The sequence below is a fragment of the Falco punctatus genome (assembly GCF_963210335.1).
Source record: "Falco punctatus genome assembly, chromosome: 4".
Taxonomy (NCBI): domain Eukaryota; kingdom Metazoa; phylum Chordata; class Aves; order Falconiformes; family Falconidae; genus Falco; species Falco punctatus.
In genome coordinates, this window is record NC_137583.1 from 46,670,361 (window position 1) to 46,690,857 (window position 20,497).

General features: G+C 59.5%; 1 protein-coding gene across 1 annotated transcript in view; it reads right to left on the reverse strand.

The window, feature by feature from the left end:
• Window positions 1–8,066, reverse strand: part of EFNA2 (ephrin A2) — a 52,260-nt gene extending 44,194 nt beyond the window's left edge. The window contains exon 1 of the mRNA XM_080383830.1: window positions 7,177–8,066. Within this exon, the coding sequence (XP_080239956.1) occupies window positions 7,177–7,298 (122 nt within the window). The 5' untranslated portion in view covers window positions 7,299–8,066. The remainder of the gene's footprint in view (window positions 1–7,176) is intronic.
• Window positions 8,067–20,497: the final 12,431 nt, after the last annotated feature.

The following is a 20,497-nucleotide window of genomic DNA, read 5'->3' on the forward strand; positions in this document are numbered from 1 at the left end:
CTCAACGCGGGACTTTTGGCAAAACCATTCCCCAGCCATCCTTTGGGATGAAGCCCCTGGCCAGCAGCTCCGCCACCGCCAGCCGAGGAAGCCCCCAGTTTCACGGCGCGGGTGCGGCGGAGCTGAACCCAACCGCTGCCCTGGGGAGGGTCCGGTGACCCCAGCCCTCCCGTCACCCAGTGCCCTGCCAGGCAGCCTGCTTTCACCAGCCTGAAAAGCAGCCCACCCCACAGCCTCCACTCTCGCTTGGCTTTTGAGTAAGGAGCCTCATTAAGAGGTAATTAGCTCTCGAACAATGGGAAGCTATTTAGCAGCCCAGCCACAGCAGCATCAACAAGCAAAGGGGGGAAGAGGAGGGAGGAGAAATAAATAAATAACAACACCCTGACCGCCCAGGAGCAAGCTTGGATCGTGCAGGGTCACAGCATCGTGCCCAGCTGGTGGCACGGCTTGGCGCGGCATGGCACGGTGCTAGCCAGACAGGCTCCCTCCTGGCTGCCCTGCTCGCATAGCCTCATCCCTTCCCAGCTTTCCTGCTGGGGGAAAACCAGTCTGGGTGCATCACATGGGATGGACAAGCCGGGATGGCCCCATGGGCACCGCCACCCTGACACGACTCCCACCCAGCCCGGCAGCGCGGTGGGGACAGTAATGGGGACCCCAACCCTGGTGGCCAGGGGAGAAGGGCTGGCCGGGCTGCTGGCAAAGAGCTCGCAGCCAGACAAACACCCCCTACGCGCCACTGAAACACAAGCCCCGTTTTTGGGGTGTCCCTGGCTTCAGAGACGCCTCCCGAAAAGACAAAAGCATCAGCGGTGGCCACCTGCTCACACCAGCGTTTGGCCACCACGGCTCAGGTCACAACAGGTCGGACCGCGGTGTCAGTGCCCATGGGGGAAAACCGGGGATGGGCTTGGTTTCGTGATGATGCTCAAAGCACTGGAAACGGCTGGACTTCGGGCTGGAGCATCATCAGGCTCAGATGGGCCGTGGTGGGCAAATTTAAACTCTTAGGGGCTGAAAGTAACCACACAGATCTGCTTGCCTTCTGTAAATCCCATTAAACCTAATGAAGCAGGGCAAGATCTCTGCCCCAACTAGGGAAAAACATCTAGGATCAAAACGAAACCTCTAAAATCATGATTAATATCTAACACAAAAGAACCGAAATTTTCACCATCAGGAACAAGGAGCTATTTAAAGAACAATTGCTGCAATTTTACAGACAACCCGACAGATGAACCTTGTCAGACGTACGCAGGTACGGATACGGACAGCCACCGCCACCAGCACGTGGGACAGCCGTGCGTACGCAGCCAGACAGACAGACAAGATGAGACCTGGATGCCAAGATCAGTGTTTGGAGACACGGGGAAAAAAAAAAAAACCAAAAAACAATCTGTTTATCTCCGTCAGCCCACAGGTAAATATTACACGTGTATATAACAGGGGGACGGTTCCAGCCACGCACAGAGGAACGCCGGGTGGGCGTAGGTGTCTTTGGACATCTGTATTATTTGTGTGTGTCAAGTGTATATAGGTGCGTGTGTACGTATACACACACACATATGTATATATATGTATATGAAAGTACTTTTTAAAGCTTTCCAGTGGTAACTGAAGGCACCTCTCTTCCTTGCCTCCCACACTGTTCCCACTCCACATCACCTTTGTGCATCCCCGCACTGGGACAAGCCGAGGGACACTGGGGGTGCTGGGGAGCAGCACATCCCCCCAGTCCCACCAGGACAAGCAGAGGGACACTGGAGGTGCTGGGGAGAAGCACATCCCACCAGGACAAGCCGAGAGACACTGTGGGTGCTGGGGAGCAGCACATCCCCCCAGCCCCACTGGGACAAGCAGAGGGACACTGGAGGTGCTGGGGAGTGGCACATCCCACAGGGACAAGCCAAGGGACACTGGGGGTGCTGGGGAGCGGCACATCCCACAGGGACAAGCCAAGGGACACTGTGGGTGCTGGGGAGCGGCTGGCCCACCGGCAGCACCACACACCCCCAGCCCGTCCTCGCATTAGGATGCGGCGCATGGCCAGCATTTGGATACCAAATGTGTGACCAGCAGGGAATGTAATTGCGGTCCCTAGAAAGGGACAGGCAGAGAGAGAGGGACAGACAGAGAGAGAAAAATCTTGTCAGAGATGCTGGACCTGTGTGTATGTGCTCTCCATTAACCGCGGTCGCCGCAGACCTGGGCTGGTGAAGAATAGCTAACACGGCTTAACGGGCTGGAAAAGAGGGGTGGGAAGGGCTGCAAATGATCTCGGCACAAAGGGAAAACAGAACAGATGAAAACTAGAAGAGCAGGAATTGCGCAGATGCGGGACGTGGCCAAGCACCGGCACACTCAACCACCCCGGCACCGCTGCCGGCACCCCGAGCCCCGTGTGGGGACTCGACCTGCTGCCGGTATGGGAACCACCCCAGAGTTCGAATTCAGATTAAAATCACTCCCAGGGGGAACGGGATGTGTTTCTTGCAGAGGCTGGTGCAGCCCCTGGTGCGCCCCAGCTGGGAGTGGGGAGGGGGACCACGCAGGGCTGGGAGCTGAGCCCAAAGGTCCCAGTCCGGGCAGAACTGGGACACGGAGGTTTTTGCAGAGCAGCCCCATGGCAGGGTTGGCACCAAACCTGCCCCAGCACGCAGGCGGGGGTGGGCATGTCTGCCCCCAGGCCGAGCCCTCCCGCTCAGCCACCCCTCTCCAGCACCAAATTCCCCTGGAAAAGAAAAAAAAAAAAAAAAACACCCAACATACACAAAACCCAAAAAACCAAACTCGTGCCATCTTCGCTCCCTCGAAGGAGGGCCGGCACACGCGGGCTGCCATCACCCTGGCCACAGCTCCTCGTGACCCGCAGGCCAGTTTGCCCAGGCTTGGCCAGTCACTGGGACATGGCCCCAGCCGCCGCACACCGAGCTCCCAGACAAAGCACCGGCGGGCACCGGGGCTGCGGCAGCACCGGAGAAGAGGGGCACAAAAGCCGAGAGGCCGGGGAACACCATCCAAACCCTCCCCCTGCCCAAAGACGTGCCCCCTTCACCCCAACTCCACCATTCCCGCAGCACGGACCCCCCGCCCGTGCACAAAGGGCCCCCCAAAAGTCCTACTCCACCATCACCACTGTCCCTGAACATCACCTGGGCTCCCGCCAACCGTGGTAAATCCCCCTGCTAGAAAACCATTTCTCCGGCTTCCCGATCCCAGGATTGGGGAGTGCAGAGGAGCAGAACAGAAATCCCAGCTGTGCTCACAAAACAAAACAAAAAAAAAGTAAAAAAAAAAAAAAGAAAGAATCAGAAAATAAGCCTTCCGAGGCAGAGAAATGACCTCACAGTTAAATATAGGCCACGAGTAAAATCTAGACCATTTACAGCATTTGTATCTGTACTGTAAACAGAGAGAGGAAAATACCTAATACTTTGTACATTTCCCCCTCTGTAGATACAGAAACACACGGCAGCGTAGATGGGAACTGCGTTCAGCTGCAGGAACACTGTCATTCTGGAATTACTATAACCTGCCCATTAGACAACTGTAGGTAGAGCAAATCTGAAATCCTCCATCCTTCCTTGGCTTTCCAGAGGTTTCCAGTCGCAGCCCTGCAGCCACAGGTTGGGGGTCCCGGGATCGGGGACCCTTCCAGGACAGGTCACTCCTTCCCACAAATATTTTCTCCAGAGCACGGAGGTTTCCCAGACACCCGATTTCTCGCCACACGACGCCCCGTAGCACACCCAAGACATCCATCCTAAACCCTCCTGCGGCACAGGGGGCCAAAGCCGGAGCCACCGAGGTGCCTGGGCGACACCGTCCCACCGGCGGATTCTTCCCCGGGATGCCAGACTCGACCCGCTGCACCTCTCGCCCAGTCCCACGGCTGCAAATCTACCCCAGAACCCCGCGGGTGAGCGGTACCCACACCGGCTGGGAAACACAGAGCGACCACGCAGCTGCCCAAGACCCCACGGAGGGCAGAGCCCTGCCCTGGCCGGACCCCTGCCCACCGCGCCGGACCCAGCACCCTGCGGTACCAGCCGCACCGCACCTGCACCCATGGCTGGGGCACGGCCGGCGCATCCCGCACCCCGGGAGATCAACCAGCGACAGCTCGTCTGTACATGCCATAGAGCAAAAATCCACAGTTATACGCGGGTATTGAAACAGCGCGGTTTTCTATAAAGCTACATCCTTCCTCCTTCGGCTATTTCCAGGATAACCCTGGAGTTACATCCAGCAAAACCCCATGCGCCCTTTTCCAAATGCATGCTTACAAAAGCACTTTTTTAAAAAATAAATAAATAAATAAATAAACCTGTAAATCCACAGCGAGTGGCTAAATATCTCCACAGAACAGGCAAATTGCAGCATCCCGAGGAACCACTTATTTTTAATTTAGACCCAATTATGATATATGGAATTATTCTAATCTGGGCAAATCATATTGACCATGAGGATTTATTGCTGTCTTTTATAAAATATAGATTGCAATATAAACCTGAAGAAAAATATTTATCGCCAGATCAGGTCTGTGGATTCAAATAAGCACCAGGCATTTTAACCTTTTTTTTTTTTTCTCCCCCTTTTTTTTTTTTTATTCTTTTTTATTTCCCCCTTATTAAATGAGACGGTAGGGGGGAAAAAAGAAGGAAAACAAGGGATCAGAAAAAACATGTATACATGGTCCCTCGTTCTTAAGGATGAGCTAGTCTTCTAGTAACTCCGGAGACAGACAAAATAAAAACACCGCTGGGTTCAAAAAGGAAATAAGCAGAAAACTCAATGGCAGTTTCAGTATTTGTACCACCTAATAAATTGCCATGAATTCTGAGACCTGAAGGCACCCATGGGGAGCACCTTGGCCGACTGCGACACGGGGTGCTCCCACATTGGGGAAATTTGGGTCACATCCTGGAGCCAGGCGGTGCGGACGTGCCTGCTAAAGCCCACCAGCCATTGTCTGCTCTTCCCTCCCATCCCTTCACACTTCCTTCGCTCTATTTTATTTTTCTCCTCGAAAATATTTTCCTGGGCAATGTCACTATTAGAAAACAAACAAAAAAAAAAAAAAAAAAAGTGGAATAAGGAACCACCACCTATTTTTGAGGATAAATTCCCCGCTGCCTGCTCCGTGGCGCCCATCCCAGCACGTACAAGGGGGTGATGGGGATGCTGTGCCGAAGCCATCCCCGATGCCAGGTCCCACGCCGGCTGCCAGGACGCCCATCACCCAAGGGCCAGGGGCTACTTTTGACCATCAGCATCACCGTAGGAACACTTGGGTGCTACATCCCAGCCACGGCCCTGACCGCTCAGCGATGCCGTCCTCATCTCCAGTGGCCGGGATGCCAGTTTAACTGGGCGGGGAGGGGGGTGGGGTGGGGTGTCCTCGCAGATGTTTGGCATTTGGGAGAACAAAAGAAAAGAGCCCAAAGTGTGGGAGCTGGGGAGGACCAGGAACTGTAACCAAAAACTTTGCAATGGGAAAAAAAAAAATAAAAAAAAATAGTAATTCCCTGCCTCTTACAATCCCCCACAAAAATGTGAAGGAGATAATAAAATCCATATGCACCGCAGGCGGCCCACGGCGAAGGCACCGCCACGCACAAAGGGACAGACTCGCCCCAATTTCGGGGCGACACGAGGTGCACAGGCACACGAGGCACCCAGGCAGCCCCCCGAGGGGACACGCGGAGGAGGCTGGACAGACACCGACGCTCACGAGGGTCCTCGTCCCCGCGCACGTCCCGCCAGCTTCGGGGGTCTGCGGCCACCCGCCGAAACGCAGCCGGGAACTTTATGAAACTGTGATGGTGTCACCGGGACGCTGCCAGGAGAGGAAAAGGTGCCACCAAGGGTCCCCTCCCAGCTCGCCCCCTGCCAGAGGGGACAAGCCCCCCAGGCGGGCAGCGCTGGCCCCCACCCCGCCGCAGGTCCCCAGCCAGGGGACGAGGGCCAGGCCCCACCGTGCACCCACACGGCCTCGTGCCACGCAGGGACCCACGGGGGACAAAACCTCCATTTTACCCAAAATGGGTAAAAAAAAAAAAAAAAAAAAAAGAGCAGCCCAAAGCTGGGGGCAGCGGGCGCAGAGCACCCACCAAAGCGACCCACGCATCACCATGATGCACCGCATGGCTCGGCGGGTGACACTGCCGGGGCCACCATCACTCCGGTTTATCAGGGGGGAAAAAAAAAAATATGGGAGTTTGGTGGTAAGGTTTTTTCCAATTTTTTTCTTTTTTTCTCTTTTACAGGAGTCCCCCACAAACAGGTCCGTGCGTGAGTTGTATCCGAGGGGATGAAAGGGGTGGGGTGGGGGGGTCCTGGTGTCCCAGCACCTGAGCCAGGAGCAGAATTCCTTCTGGCTTCAAACTCTCCCAACAGTTTTTGGTTCTTCCTCAAGATGATGAACAAAGAAATACGACAGAAATTAAATTCTCGCTGAGGAGGGGGAAATAATAATGCTGGGAGGGGGAAATAATCTAAATCCAAAGACAGGGCAACCAAAGGCGGTTTCTCTCCCAAGACGAAGCCCAGGCGGGTGGTCCCGGGTGCTGAGCCCGGACCCCCGCGCCGCCGCCAGCCCCTTCCACCGTGCCCCCCCACAAAAAATGGTTATTTTTGACGTTCCCGCGGCCGCCCAGGCATTTTTTATCATATTTTGGGCTTTTTTTTCACAGGACCTTCGCCGAGCCAGGGAGAGGGATCAGGGGGGGACGGGGACGACACACGAGACATAGGGGGCTGGGGAGGGGGAACAGGGGGGTGGGGGACAGGGGATGACAGGGAGGAGGAACTGGAACTTCTCCGAAGTTGGGCGCGGAAGGGTGGGGGGGGCCGAGCCGCAGCCCCCCGGCACCGCTCCCCACGGGGCGATGCTGCCGCAGCCCCCGGGGCCTCGGGAGGACTCTGGGGGGCGAGCGCCGGAGGCACCGCCGGGCCCGGCCGCATGCCCCCTGCCCCCGGGGCCGCCCAGCCCGGCTGCCCGAGCAAACCGGGGGCCGGAGCCGCACTCGCCCCGCAGCGGCCGCCGGTCACCGGTCGGGCGCGGCCCCGCGGGGGGCGGGGAGGGGTCGGGAAACGAGGATTCAAACTTGGCCACCGCCGCAGCCCGGACCCCGCCGCCCCGGGCCCGTCCCCCGCCGCCCCCGGCCTCACCTGGGGTTGCTCCGGTTCCAGTAGACGGCGTACCGATCCGAGATAACTTTCCCGGTCTCGTCGGTCCAGACGCAGACGCCGACGAGCGCGGCGAGCAGCGCGGCCGCCTCCCAGCGCACCATCGTCCCGGGCAGCGGCGGGCGCGGCTCCGGCCGCTTCAGCGGGCGGCGGAGCGCTGGGGCCGGCGGCGGGCGGCGGCGGGCGGGCGGACGGCCCTCACCATCGCCCGCGGCCCCGGGCGCCGTCAGCGGGGAAAGTTGGGGGCGGCCGCGGCGCGGCGGCGCCGGGGCAGCCGCATCCCGCGCCCGGGCGGCGGGGACCGGGCGGCTCCCGCGGCGCACCGGGCTCACCCCGGCACCGGGAACCTCCCGCCCGCCCACAGCCGAACTTCGGCCAAGTTCCTCCGGGCGCCGCCGCCGCCGCCCGGTAGCGAACCCCGGTGCGCGTCTCCCGCACCTGCGGGGCGGACCGGGCTCAGCCGCAGGCCCCCGCGCGGGCTCCTCCGCTCCGGGGACACCGGAGAGACAAAGGCCGGGCCGGGGAGGCCGCTGCTCCCTCAGTGCCGCCGCGCCATGCTGCGCCCGCCGCCCTCGCCCCCCGCCCGCGCCGCCCTCCCCGCCCCGCCCCGCCGGGGCCCCGCCCCCCGGACCCGCCCCGCCGCCGCCGCCGCCGCCGCCTCTGACACATTGTTGCCACCGGCGGCCGCCGCGCGCGCCCGTCCCGATCTCAGGGCGGGGCCCCGCGCGCCGCCTCGGTCCCTCCTCTGCGGGGTGGGGGGGAGGGGGGGGAACCGGCACCGGGGGAGGTCGGCAAGGGGCGTCAGCAAGGGGGGGGCGGCGCACACCGGCACCGGGGGCGGGGGGGGGCACACCGGCACCGGGGTGGCTCTGCAAGGGATGGGGGGTGACGTACCGGCACCGGCGTGGCTCTGCAAGGGATAGGGGGGGTCACACCGGCACCGGGGTGGCTCTGCAAGGCGGGGGTGCACCGGCAGGGCTGGGGTCCCTTTGCGGGGGGAGGGGCACACCGGCAGGGCTGGGGTCCCTTTGCGGGGGGGCTCTGCACCGTGAGGTGCAGTGCACGAGGGGGGAGCTTTGGGGGTGCTTTACCGTGAGGAAGGGAGGGGCTCCCGCCGCGTGCACACGGGTGTGTGTGTGTGTGTGTGTGATTTGGGGGGGGGTGTGCACTAGGCAGGGAGGTGCACAACCGAGGGGACCGGGTTGTGTCCCGATGGACAGACGGACACCCCATCCCGGGCCCAGGCCAGCAGGATTGGGGACCCCCTCCCGTCCAGCCTGCGCACCCACGGTGTCCCCTCCAATTAGACAGTAATTTGCATGAACACACCGCCCGGCCACCTCTGCAACACGCTGACGGGAATAACGCGGCACAGCGCCCGCTCACGCCAGCCCCCCGTGTCACCAGCCAGGGGCCACCGTGTGCCACGGCCCTTGTCCCCTGCGTCACTGGCCAGGGGCCACCACATGCCACGGCCCTTGTCCCCCATGTCACCAGCCAGGGGCCACCGTGTGCCTCAGCTCTTGCCCCCTGTGTCATGGGCCAAGGGCCACCACATGACACAGCCCTTGTCCCCTGCGTCACTAGCCAGGGGCCACCATGTGCCTCAGCCCTTGCCGCCCTGTGTCACTGGCCAAGGGCCACCGTGTGCCTCAGCCCTTGTCCCCTGCGTCGCCAGCCAGGGGCCACCGTGTGCCACAGCCCCTGCCCCACCGGGCGGCACCTCGCTCTGCTGTGGCACCACCACCCGCGGTGCGGGGCCGTGGCTGGCACGGGCAGCCGGGAGCTCAGCCACAGAAATCAGACCTGTGGGACAAACTGGTGGGGTTTTTGGACCTCCACCCAGGAGGGTCTGGGCTAGCAGGGACACCTCGGAGGCACCCAGGAGGGTCTGGGCTAGCAGGGACACCTCGGAGCCACCCAGGAGGGTCTGGGCTAGCAAGGACACCTCGGAGCCACCCAGGAGGGTCTGGGCTAGCAGGGACACCTCGGAGCCACCCAGGAGGGTCTGGGCTAGCAGGGACACCTCAGAGTCACCCAGGAGAGTCTGGGCTAGCAAGGACACCTCGGAGCCACCCAGGAGGGTCTGGGCTCACGGGCTGGATCCGTTCCCGGACCCCCTCAAGTTTCAAAAACTCCATACATGAACCAATGTTGCTGCAGAAGGGTGAGCAGACACGGGCAGACTGACCCCCTCCCCGGGGTCCGCTGTGAGTCCCACGGGATGTTTAGGCCACCGAGGCAGCCACTGAGCCCCCAGAGCCCCCCTCCCCAGAGCTCCTTAGGTGCCTCCAGATGCAAAGGAGCATCCAGTTGGATCCACAAGAGCGACAAGGTGCCCATTAAAACTGATGGGAGCAAGCGGCTGAGGCGCCTCTGCAAATCGCACCAGCTGCCCGTCTTTCTGCTTCGGCATCTAAATATCCTTGTAAATCTGCCTCTGTCTAATGTGCTTTTAGTTTGGAGTTTGTTAGCTTTAACAGCGAGAAAGAGGTCCATTGTAAAACACCTCCGGTGCTGCATGTAGATAGGTGGGATATAAATAAAATATGGATCACGGTCATTATTTATTTAGCAAATCTATTTGGAAAAACTCAATGAACTGTAGGGCTCTGCATCCCTCCCCCCCCAGGAAAAAAAAAAAAAAAAAAAAAAGTAAAACAAATAAAGGCAGAATTATTTTTGAATAACACTGCCAGAGCGTCCTCCCACACAGCCAACTCCTCATCCCCCACCATCAAGGTTATACATCTCTTTATCTGACTCCCATCAAGATATTTCTCTATCAAGCCACCGACAACCAATCTTTCTCCCTGTCAGTGGGAAGCTATCATAAAGCTGTCCACTTGTCTATCAAGTTTATTTGTTTTCCTTTATCCACCCGAGCCACTAAAAGCCTTTCCAGGCATGCCGAGAAGGCCAGCAGTGGTTCCTCCCCAGCACGTGGCCATGGCCAGCGTGGGGGATGCTGAAGGGAGCCCCAGAAGCGCCTTGTCCAAAGAGCACAGCTCGGGGGGGGGGGGGGGGCTCTGGGGGGCACCCACAGTTTGGCCAACACCAGAGCTGGCACCACCTGCAGCGAGGATGCTGCAGGAGTTGAAGCCTCCGAAGCTGGACCACCAGGAGACTGCTGCAGCCGATGGAGAAACCTCCTCAGGGGTCCTGGAAGAGCCTTTTCTGGGGAGGATCTGACTGAGAGAGGTGGATCTTGACCCAACCTCCTCAGGGATCCTGGAAGAGCCTTTTCTGGGGAGGATCCAGCTGAAAAAGGTGGATCTCAACCCAGCCTCCTCCGGGATCCTGGAAGAAGCTTTTCTGGGGTGGATCCAGCTGAAAGAGGGGGACCTTGACCCAACCTCCTCAGGGACGCTGGAAGAAGCTTTTCTGGGGCGGATCTGGCTGAAAAAATGGACCTTGACCCAGCCCATCCACAATGGGTCCGTGCACATTGCAACCGCATCTGGTTTGCTGATGGTGAGGGTTGTGCTGGGGCAGAACCGCACCGGGGGCTCCAGCTGCCCTCAAAAACATCACAAAGGAGCAACCCCAGATAATCCCTAATATCCCTGCTTGAGCTGCTCCTCAACCCCTGAGCTCTCCGGCCACCCATGGAGGTCTGGCACCAAAGGCAGGTGGAGGGATGGTTCTTCTCAGGGTACCCACTACCAGCACGAGTGGGGCCACTAGTGGAGGCAAAGCACGTGTCCGCCGCTGCCAAACCAGTGCAGGAGCTGCTGGGGAGCCGCGCTAAACCACCACGCAGCAGGACAGCAGCTACCGGCAGGAGACTCACAAATGCCAAGATCAAAACCCCTTAAATTTCAAACATAGCCTAGAAAGCCGAGAGGGGAGCACGGCCCCCCTGCATGGGCAGAGAGGAGGCTGTGAGAGCCCCGAACGCTGCCAGCCGGCCACCCTGCTCCTCGTCGGGCGTTTGGAAATGAAAACATCAGCAGAAAAACTGATGGCTGAGGCCAGGAGGGTCCAGGAAGGGATCAGAGTCCTGGCCCAGCTCAAGCCATGGCAGCGAGGAATTGAGCTGCCAGATCCATCACCTCCAGGCTAGGTAACTCCAAGGCCTGGATTGGGGCTGGGCGATTTATTTTTCCTCCCAGGAATGCAAAGCAAGGTCAGGGCTGGGCTCTCCCACACACCAGATTTTGGCTGCCCAGCCTCGATGAGGCTGCCAGACTGTGGGAGTGCTGGCAGCAGCGATGCCAGGGATGCCAGATCACCCTAGGTCCGGTCAGACAGCGCAGACACAGCACGTGGGACACCCTGGGACACCCTGCTCACCCCTGGCTCCGATGCCGAGCCCTCACTCGGTTTGGGCTCCCAGCTGGACCACAGGACAGACTCCTCCATGCCAGCATGGGTGACTCCTCCGCGTCCCTTCTCCCAGGCACTTGGGCTTTTGAAAGAAAAGGTCACTGGGATATTTGAACACAATTTAAAAAAAAAAAAAATGTATTTTTCCTAAGCCTTGTTCTTGGAAAGAGCTAAACAAACTTGGCTGAAATTACAGGAAAAGACGCCTCGACTGAGAAATATCGTCCAAAGAGTAAAGTCCTAAGGAGCTAAAAGACCAGGTACGCAGCAGCAGGCTCTGCTCCAGCCCTGCCTGAAACACCTCGGGCAAGGCTTGCCGGAGAGGCAGCGGCTTTTATTAGGCCAACTGATAGAGCTGAGGAAAGCAGATAAGCTTCCGACACCACCAGACATTTCCCAGGTCCCTGCTCCCAGGAACTGCGCCGAGCTCAGCGCTCCTGCCCGCAGGGGCGGTGGGGCAGGGGGCCACGGGACCAGCCTGGCAGAGCGAGGGGCTGTCCTGCCCCACGGCACACTGTGCCCCCCCGGCACCCCACTGCGGCAGGGCGATGGTTGGCACGGGGGTCACAGCTGCCCAAACGCTGCCGGGGGTCTCCGAAGGGCTCCGGATCAGGATCGGGAGGAAAACACCTTGAAATCAGAATTACTAAATTAATCAAGCTTCACCACATCCCTGGAGACTAATCAATTCCACAGTTATTTTGTGGACTGAGAAATGGAAACCATAAAAGGACCATCCTGCTGCCTTCGCTATTGATTTTGGTCAGCCGGGGTTTGGCGTGCCAGCTCCCACCCAGGCACCCGCCGTCCAGCAGAGCCACCGCGGGCACCGGGCAGCACCGGTGAGTCCTGCTGCTTCCCCCGGTGCCCCGCACGGCTCTTCCCTGCCCATGCAGGCAACATGCGGGGAGCTGCTGGTTCCTTCACATGCAGGCAGCAAGCCCAGCACAACCCAGTGCAGCCCAGCTCAGCCCAGAACAACCCAGTGCATCCCAGCTCAGCCCAGCACAACCCAGTGAGCACGACCCAGCTCAGCCCAGCACAGCCCAGTGAGCATGCCCCAGTGCAGCCCAGCGCAGCCCAGTGTGCCGCAGCTCAGCCCAGCGCAACCCAGCTCAGCCCAGTGTGCCCCAGTGTGCCCCAGCTCAGCCCAGCACAACCCAGCGTGCCCCAGTGTGCCCCAGCTCAGCCCAGCGAGGACGTCCCAGCTCAGCCCAGCACAACCCAGTGCGCCCCAGCTCAGCCCAGCAAAACCCAGCTCAGCCCAGCACAACCCAGCACAGCCCAGTGCAAGAGCTCATGCTCCACTGGAGCTGTGGGAGGTCACGGATCCAATTCACTGGAAAACAGGGAGAGCCCAGGGGAGCAGCCCCGTTAACCCTTGCCACCCAGCTCTCCGACTGCTGTTTGCGTCCCAGCCCAGTCCTGGTTTAGTTTCTACATGTCTCTGCCCGGCGCAGAGCCCAGCACCAGCTTTGCACACAACTTTTTCTTCCCCCCTTCACAGTAATTGGAAGGAAAACATTTTCTATGGTTTTTCTTCCCTTTTAACAGCACCGGGCCATTTTTCTAACCAAACAAAAACAACTATTTGCCTTAATTATTGCAAATCCTCCAATTTCCAGCCCCTAGCTACTCTAGGGGGGCAAGGCCAGTTGCAGGGAGGTATAATTTACACCCTCTTCTTTAGGTTTAATTGTATCGGCCTAGAAATTATGGAAAATATTTGCTACCGAAAGAGAAAACTTCCCACTTAAAAGGTGAAGAGTTGCAACAGAAATGCCTGGGAAGAGCCGGCGCGGAGGCAAGCCTGCTGCCTCCTTACAAAGGCTGGTTATAATTTAGCTGCAACAGGAAAAAAAGGGGCCCAGGGTCCCTCCGAGCTTTCCGAGCCTGAACACAAACCCTCACGCAGAGGCAGGGTCTGAGCGCGGGGGGGGGATCCTGGCTGGCGGCGGGGTCCAGCCGGGCGGTGCGGTGGCAGCACGGTGGTGCTGATGCCCCAGCATCCCTGGCACAAAGCCAGTGTGGCAGCCCTGGGCACCCACCGGCACTCGATACCCACTCACCCCCCCCCCTCTCCAAACACCCAAGAGGCTGGGGAGGAGGGGGCTGGGGGGGGGTTGCTGTTTAAGGCGTTTGCTATTTAAGTAAAGACACATGTGAGAAATGAAGGGCTAATTTACAGCTGGTCCTGGGCAGCCGGGGAGGGGAAGATGCAGAGGGGGAAGAGACAAATCCATTAAGTGACCCAAATGTCAGAAACCCCAAATAATGAACAGCCACAACGTTAGCGCCGGCTCGTTAGCAGCCGCTGTCAGCTTGGGCATCTCTGCCCGCCTCGAGCCGTGCCGGCGCTGATGGCAAAGCTCCTGACCACGGGCAGCCCTGCCTGTACTGGGGTGCACGTTGGGGACGGCTGCTCCCCCCGGCCAGGAGGAACGGGCTGGCACCAGGCCAGGCAGCCACACGGCGAGGGCCAGGAGCTGCTGGTGGTGGCTCCTCCATCTCTCTTGGGGTGGCCGGAGCCAAGCGCCATGATGCTTGGCTCTGCCCCAGCCCCCGCCTTGGAGAGAGCTGGTACAAGGATGCAGAAACTTGCTGCTGGCTTCATCTCCATCCATCGGGCTGCCTGCAGTGGGGCAGCCTTGTGTGAGCCCCCCCAGCCCAGAAACCACCCCGAGAGGTGGTGAGAGCCGCACTGGAGCTGCTGGAAGCAGCTGACACTTGTGGGTGCCCCTGGGCACCCATCGCTTTGGGTTGAGCTGCCCCAGGAGGAGCATAGGATGAATGCTCCAGGCACCCTTCCAGTCGCGGAGTTAGCAGCAGGGACCAGAGGTGTCTGCAGCGAGGGGGCCATCCCTTGGGGTTCCCGAGGGACGACGCCACGTTGACAAGGCTGGTGGTGCAGCACGGTGGGCTGTCCGTCAACGTGACCCAAGTGAGACACAGGCACAGCTTGAGCATCCAGGTTTTGTCAGCTGGGAGAGGCCCCTGGAGCTTCCCCCAGTGCTCCCTGAGCCCACCCTTTATTTAGGAAATCCCTTCCAAATCAACAGATGAAATGGTGCAAAACACCGCAATTATAACCCAAACCTGGCTGTAGCCCAGAGCTGCTGCGTGGATCCCCCCAGGACCCCTGGCACGGTCTCCCCTCGGGTGAGGTGGGTGAGACAGCCCCAAACTGCAGCTCAGGGTGGAAACCCAGAGGAGGGGAACATCCAAACCTCTCCCACACCCTCCACGAACAGACACGCTTTGCCTGGGGCCACCCTGGGCACTCCCGGAGCAGGCACGCACCTTTCCCCCAGCAGCATCGGGCATGTTTTGCTGCCTCATCCGATGCTTGTTAACACCCAGCACCAAAATCCAGCTGCAATTAAAGCCTTCCCCCAGCTGCGGAGCTGTCCCTCACTCGAGCCGTGTTGGTCTTGGGGACCGTGGTGACAATCGCCACCCGAGATGCCCCTCCGCGAGATGCGAGCGCTCGGCTTTCAGAGACATGGGCAGTGCGAGCATCCGCGCACCTCTCACAGCAGCCATCCTCAAAGCAATTTGCAAACATTAATTAAACCACAGCCCCTTCGCAAAAGGGGGTGGGAAATGGTGCAGGATGTCACCTGGATGCTAATGCAGCTGCCACCTCGAAAAACAGCCCAGTAAAAACCACCCCACTGCAGCATGGGAAACTGAGGCACACAGGGATGTCTCTCAAGGTCAGATGAAGGTGACCCTGGCGGGAGGAGGGAGCGGGGGCCCGACTCACAGCCCAGCATCACTCAGACCAGGCACACGGTCCCTTTGCAGGGCAGCAGCACCATCCTGTCGGTTCTGCCACCCTTCCAGGAGGACGGGGGGGACCGTACATTTTTGCAGCAAGGCTCACCTGCCCTCGCCAGGGCTCTGTAAGTCCCTGAGGCCCAGGCAGGGCAGTGCTCTCACCTGTCTGCCGTGATTTCCCCACCAGGGGCCAAAGCCCAGGCCCTTCTCATGGGGGTGGGTGGGTTTGCTCATGAAAGGAGCCCACAGGCAGGGCTGGGGCAGCTGCCTCCAGTGCAAACCTCATCCCCAGTTGGGCAGATAGGGAATGGGGGATGCAGGTGAAGACCAGGGGATGGCTGGGCTGAGCCCTCGCTCCTTCTGGAGCCCAGGGCTTTGTTTAAACCTCCTGAGGAGCTGAGCTTGCTGAACCCCCAAAGTAGCTAAATGCAGGAAAGGCATTTTCACACCCGACAGCCCTTGCCCATCCCTGGTGCGCTGCGGGTTGGCTGTAGGCTATGGGATACATCTCCCTCGCCCTGGGCAGAGCGGGGAGTGCTAGAAAAGCTCTTTGAAAAGCCTCCAGCTCCCCACGTGTGCCTTGGCAACGAAGCCTCTACCTGGAAACCCTCGCTGCAGCCCCAGCGCCTCCAGCTTGGTGAATGAACACAGACCCCCAGCGCCGAGCAGCTGCTGCAGCCTCCCAAGGGCTTGGCAGGGGACGGACAGACAGCCGGGCATCCCCTCCAGCAGGCAAACAGCGTGCGGACAGACGGATGACCCCGGCGGCACATCGCGAAGCGAGGAACAGCTTGTGCGGATCATCTCGGCAGGCGTAATGACTGCGCCCTGTTAACGAGCAATACGGTCTGGCCTTGGAAATAGCTGCACCTCCCAGCTGCTGAGCTGCCACCGCCAAGTCATGGAGGGCCCTTGCATGGGCACGTACGGTGATAACGCTGCTGGCTCCGGCACCGCTCCCATGTGGCTCTGCCAGCATCGTGCCAGTGGGACATGAGCTCCAGCCTGGTCCACCCAGGCCAGCACTGAAGCTGTCGGTCCCACGCTGGCAGAGGTTTATAGCAGTCCAAGGATTATTTTCCCATGATAATAACTATTTTCTAGTGGCTGATCAGGGTTTGACCCACACAAGACAGCCCTGGCAAGAGGGTGGCCAGAGCCAGCACCACCCAGGAGCAGTGGGGTGGTCATGGCCCCCCCCCCAAGACCCCTGGCCAGGCACTCCCCGCTCTGCCCAGGGCGAGGGAGATGCATCCCATAGCGTACAGCCAGCCCGCAGCGCACCGGGGATGTGCAACGGCTGCCCAGTCGCTGCGTGAAACCCCAAGGTCCATAATTCCAAAATCCTGTGGTTTTCACCCAAAGTTGAGGCGGGGTGGGCAGCAGCAGCAGCAGCGGCGCGGAGCCGAGCAGCACCTCATTGCTTAGCCAACACCCCCCCCTAGTGCCGGTGCCCCTCGGCGGGCTGCCCGGGCTGGGGGCTGCATCCTGCTGGTGCCCAGTGCCACGGCCCCTCCCCCGGGCAGGGAGGCAGCGGCCGTCACCGTGGACTCAACCGGTCTGTGCCAAGCGCTCCGCACAGCCCCAGCCTTCCCCAGCACCTTCGCTTTGTCTGGGGGACAATTTATCACCTGGGAAAAAAAAACAAAGACCCCCAGACCCCCAGGCTATAGCTCCCCATAGCCCTGCAGCTCCCAGCCCCATAGCTCCCCAGCCCTTCGACTCCCATCGCCACACCCCTGCAGCCCCCAGGCAGCTGGGAACAAGCAGAAGCGGCTCAGCTAAACATCTGGGGGCTTTGCAGGGGGGTCTGCAGCCCTTCACCCCTTGGGGATAGTGAGGAACCCTCCATCCCTGCAGATGCCATGCCCAGAAGCGCCCCATTAACAGCTGATGCGAGGACACTACCCAGTGCCAAGGCCATGCATGTGGTCTCTCTCCGAGCATCGCTGCCCACCCCGTGCCAGGTCCGGAACCCCGCTGGCACCACGGTACCAAGAGCATCGCACAGCCCCGCTGCCATCCCAGAGAGCAGAGCTGCCCCAGCCGCGCTTCAGGAGCTTTTGAATATGGAAAGCGTCGGGGAAAAGCGTTTTTCTTTTCGGCCTGAACCCACCCAAGTGGAATGGGAAGGGGAGGAGGGGAGGGCAGCCCAAAGAGTTAATCCACTTTGAATTGCAGCGTGGCTCCAGCCAACTCGCAAACACATCGGGGCTGACAGCTTGACAGAGACGGATTGGCAGCTCCCAAGGTGAAACATCCCGGCCCGAGCCACGGAGCCGTATTAAAACCCATCTTGAAGGGGGCAGGTTTCATTATGTCGTTTTCCACAGAGGGAAAAATAAATTAAATAAATAAAAGTGAGAGTAGAGGGAGAGCAGGGAGCTGGAACAAGCCCTGGTGGGGGGCACAGCTCCTGGTGGCTCCCCTGCCACAGGAACACACACACCCCCCAAACCTGCCCCTGAGGTTTTCAGGGCTCCCCTGCGCCGACATGACCCCCCCTGCACAGCCTGGAACCCAGGATGACCACAGCATCGTCTCCAGGCTCCCATGCACAGGCTGGGATGCCACTGAGGACGGTATGAGGCCACGGCTTCCCCCAGCTCCCCGTGGGGTCTTCATGTCCTTGCTGGGACCCCCAAGGAGCTGCTGAAATGCAGAGAAACAACAAACCAGGGCACAACGGAAACCGGCCCCGCAGAGCGATGCCCTGTGTAGGTGTGGTGGGTGCCACTCGGGTGGGTGACACGGGTGAACGCAGCCCGGAGCAGGGTGTTAAAACCCTTCACGGCGTTTTCCAGGAAGGAAAGAGCCAGGGAAGGTGAGTCCTGCTGTGCCCTCCCAGGGCCGCCTGCCTGTCAGCAGGCAGGAATCACTGATCTACGACGGATGTCTCCGAGGGATGATAGGGCAGTGACCCTAATATTTTCTGCAGCAAGCACTCCTGTAGGCTACCTTTGTGCTGGAATGATAGGAATTCATTACAGACCACCTCCCGCTGCGCACAGGTTCCCAGGGGAGGAATCCGCCAGCTCTCTCCCAGCCTAAATGGGATTAGGTTCTCTCTGCGCTGAAACCGAGACATGTGCAAACCGGGGAAGGTCCCAGCGCATCCAGCTCTGCACCGGCACAAGGGTTTCCTCCTCACCAAGAGATGATGGCACCTGTGGAGGCATTGCCACCGGTCCCTCAGGGTGGGATAAGCCCTCCAGATAAGGATCCTTTCCACAGTGGACACACTGGAGAGATTTACCGGTGGTGCCGGTGCTGGATGCATTTGTGTGGCCGTGCATTTTGGGCAAACATCACCCCCGTTGTCTGGCAGTCACCAAATAACCCTCACCTTTACCGCCCGGCTCGGAAAAGCAGGGTGCAGGCTCTGCCACACGCACACTCCCTGCAGCTTTGATCCTATTTTTTTGACACATCAGCCCTGATGTTGTGCTCGGTTCTAGATCACGGTGCAGGGTTTCACCGGTGGCAGAGGTGGGGTGCAGCCAGCAAACCATTGCTCTGCCCAGATGTGGCACCTCCCGGACCAGCAACGCTGCTCCCAGGGCGACCCACCACAAGGTGCCACAGGTGTGGCAAGGCTGTAACTGCTTAAACCGCTTAAACCTCCACCTCAGGTGTTTGCAAAAACACACGTTGACTTGAGGCAAGAGCATCCTTACACTCCAGCCAGGGCTGCACTGTTCCCCTCCCTCTGCCCCTGCTCACAGTCTGCAGCGGGGCACGGCCGTTCTGCTCCAGCGCCACTGCTGCCTCCTGAAGAGCACCGCGACTCACCATGTCCGTGCAGATCCCAGCACCTGCAGAGCCTGGATGGGGTCCCCTGAGCTATCCCGGCACCTAGCCTTGGTGCGAGCAAGCCAGCTGTATGGGTTTGGTTTAAGCACTGCTGTATTTGCAACCATTTTCCCCTCTCCCTGCGGCTGCTGGATTCCCTCTCAATCATGTCAAACAAATCCGGAGAAAAACATGTTTGACTGCATCAAAGTTCAAACCTCCACCTGTCTGTGTCCCCGAGCAGAGGCCCTTTAATGCTGCAAAGATGTAAACTCCCCCAGGTCTTCATTATGTCTTACAGGCCCGATATTATATCAGATTATGGAATCATTAAACAAAAAATTGTACTCCTTGCTGTCCAGAGGGGCCTCTAGTTACCTTGTCTAAATATAACAGCATCATTTTTAACCAAGGAGCTGGTACAGTCCCTTGGGCCTTCATTATATTTCATGGGCCTAGGCTGGAATAGCATCTCACGTGTTGGGAGAACCCATCCTGCACTTGTGCTGAGGCCAAAGCGAGCGGTCACGGAGCACTGGGCGCACCGGGCATCACGCCGACCAGCGGGAAGGCTCCAGCACCAGCACCGTCCCGAGAGGAGCCGGGCAGGGAGCTGTGTGATGGGCTGCAGAGACAGAACAAAAGAGCAAGGAAAAGCAGATAAAGAGAAAAAAGCAACGAGGGGCTGGGGGGGGGTGTGTGTGTGTGGGTGAAATCAGAGCTAGGTACGCACCCAATTATTTTAATTGTGTGTAGGTGCCCTTTAGGGCTCACTGATGCATTGCACATCATTGTTTACTGCTCTGAGCAGAACCAATTATGTTTGAACATCGAGGGGCTGAGAGACAGCAAATAAACAAGCAGGCATGCGGTGAGATCCGCCGTCCCCCAGTTTGCACCCATCCATCAGCGCCCAGCCAGGCATGGACCCGGGGGGGGGGCAAGGGGGGGGACAGAGGGCAGCTCTCCCCCACACCCACCGCAGCCCCTGGGATGGGGTCTGGGGCACAGGGGGGGGGTCCCACGGCACCGCGCGCCAGGAACGCGGCACCCGGAGGGGACAGGAGATAGATCTGTTTAGGGAAAGAGGGGAAGTAAATAAAGACGTAAAGAGGTAGTTTCTTGTGGGGTTTTGACATGAGTTGTCAGAGTTGGTGGTGCGTGTGCTCCTGCCTTTACAGTAAATAACTGTCAGCAATTAGAAAGTGTAGGTGTTATGGAGGGGAGTCGGGTAGCTCCGGCGCATCAGTCACAGGGTGGCGGGAAGCGGGGGCCACCGGCACCCCCCAGGGGCTGTGTCCCCCAGGGCAGAGCTGCCTTCAGACCACGGCTCTCCCAGGGCCCACCTGCCATCGGGGTCCAAACCCAGGGCTGCTCCAGCCCCCAGGGGGATACACCACCC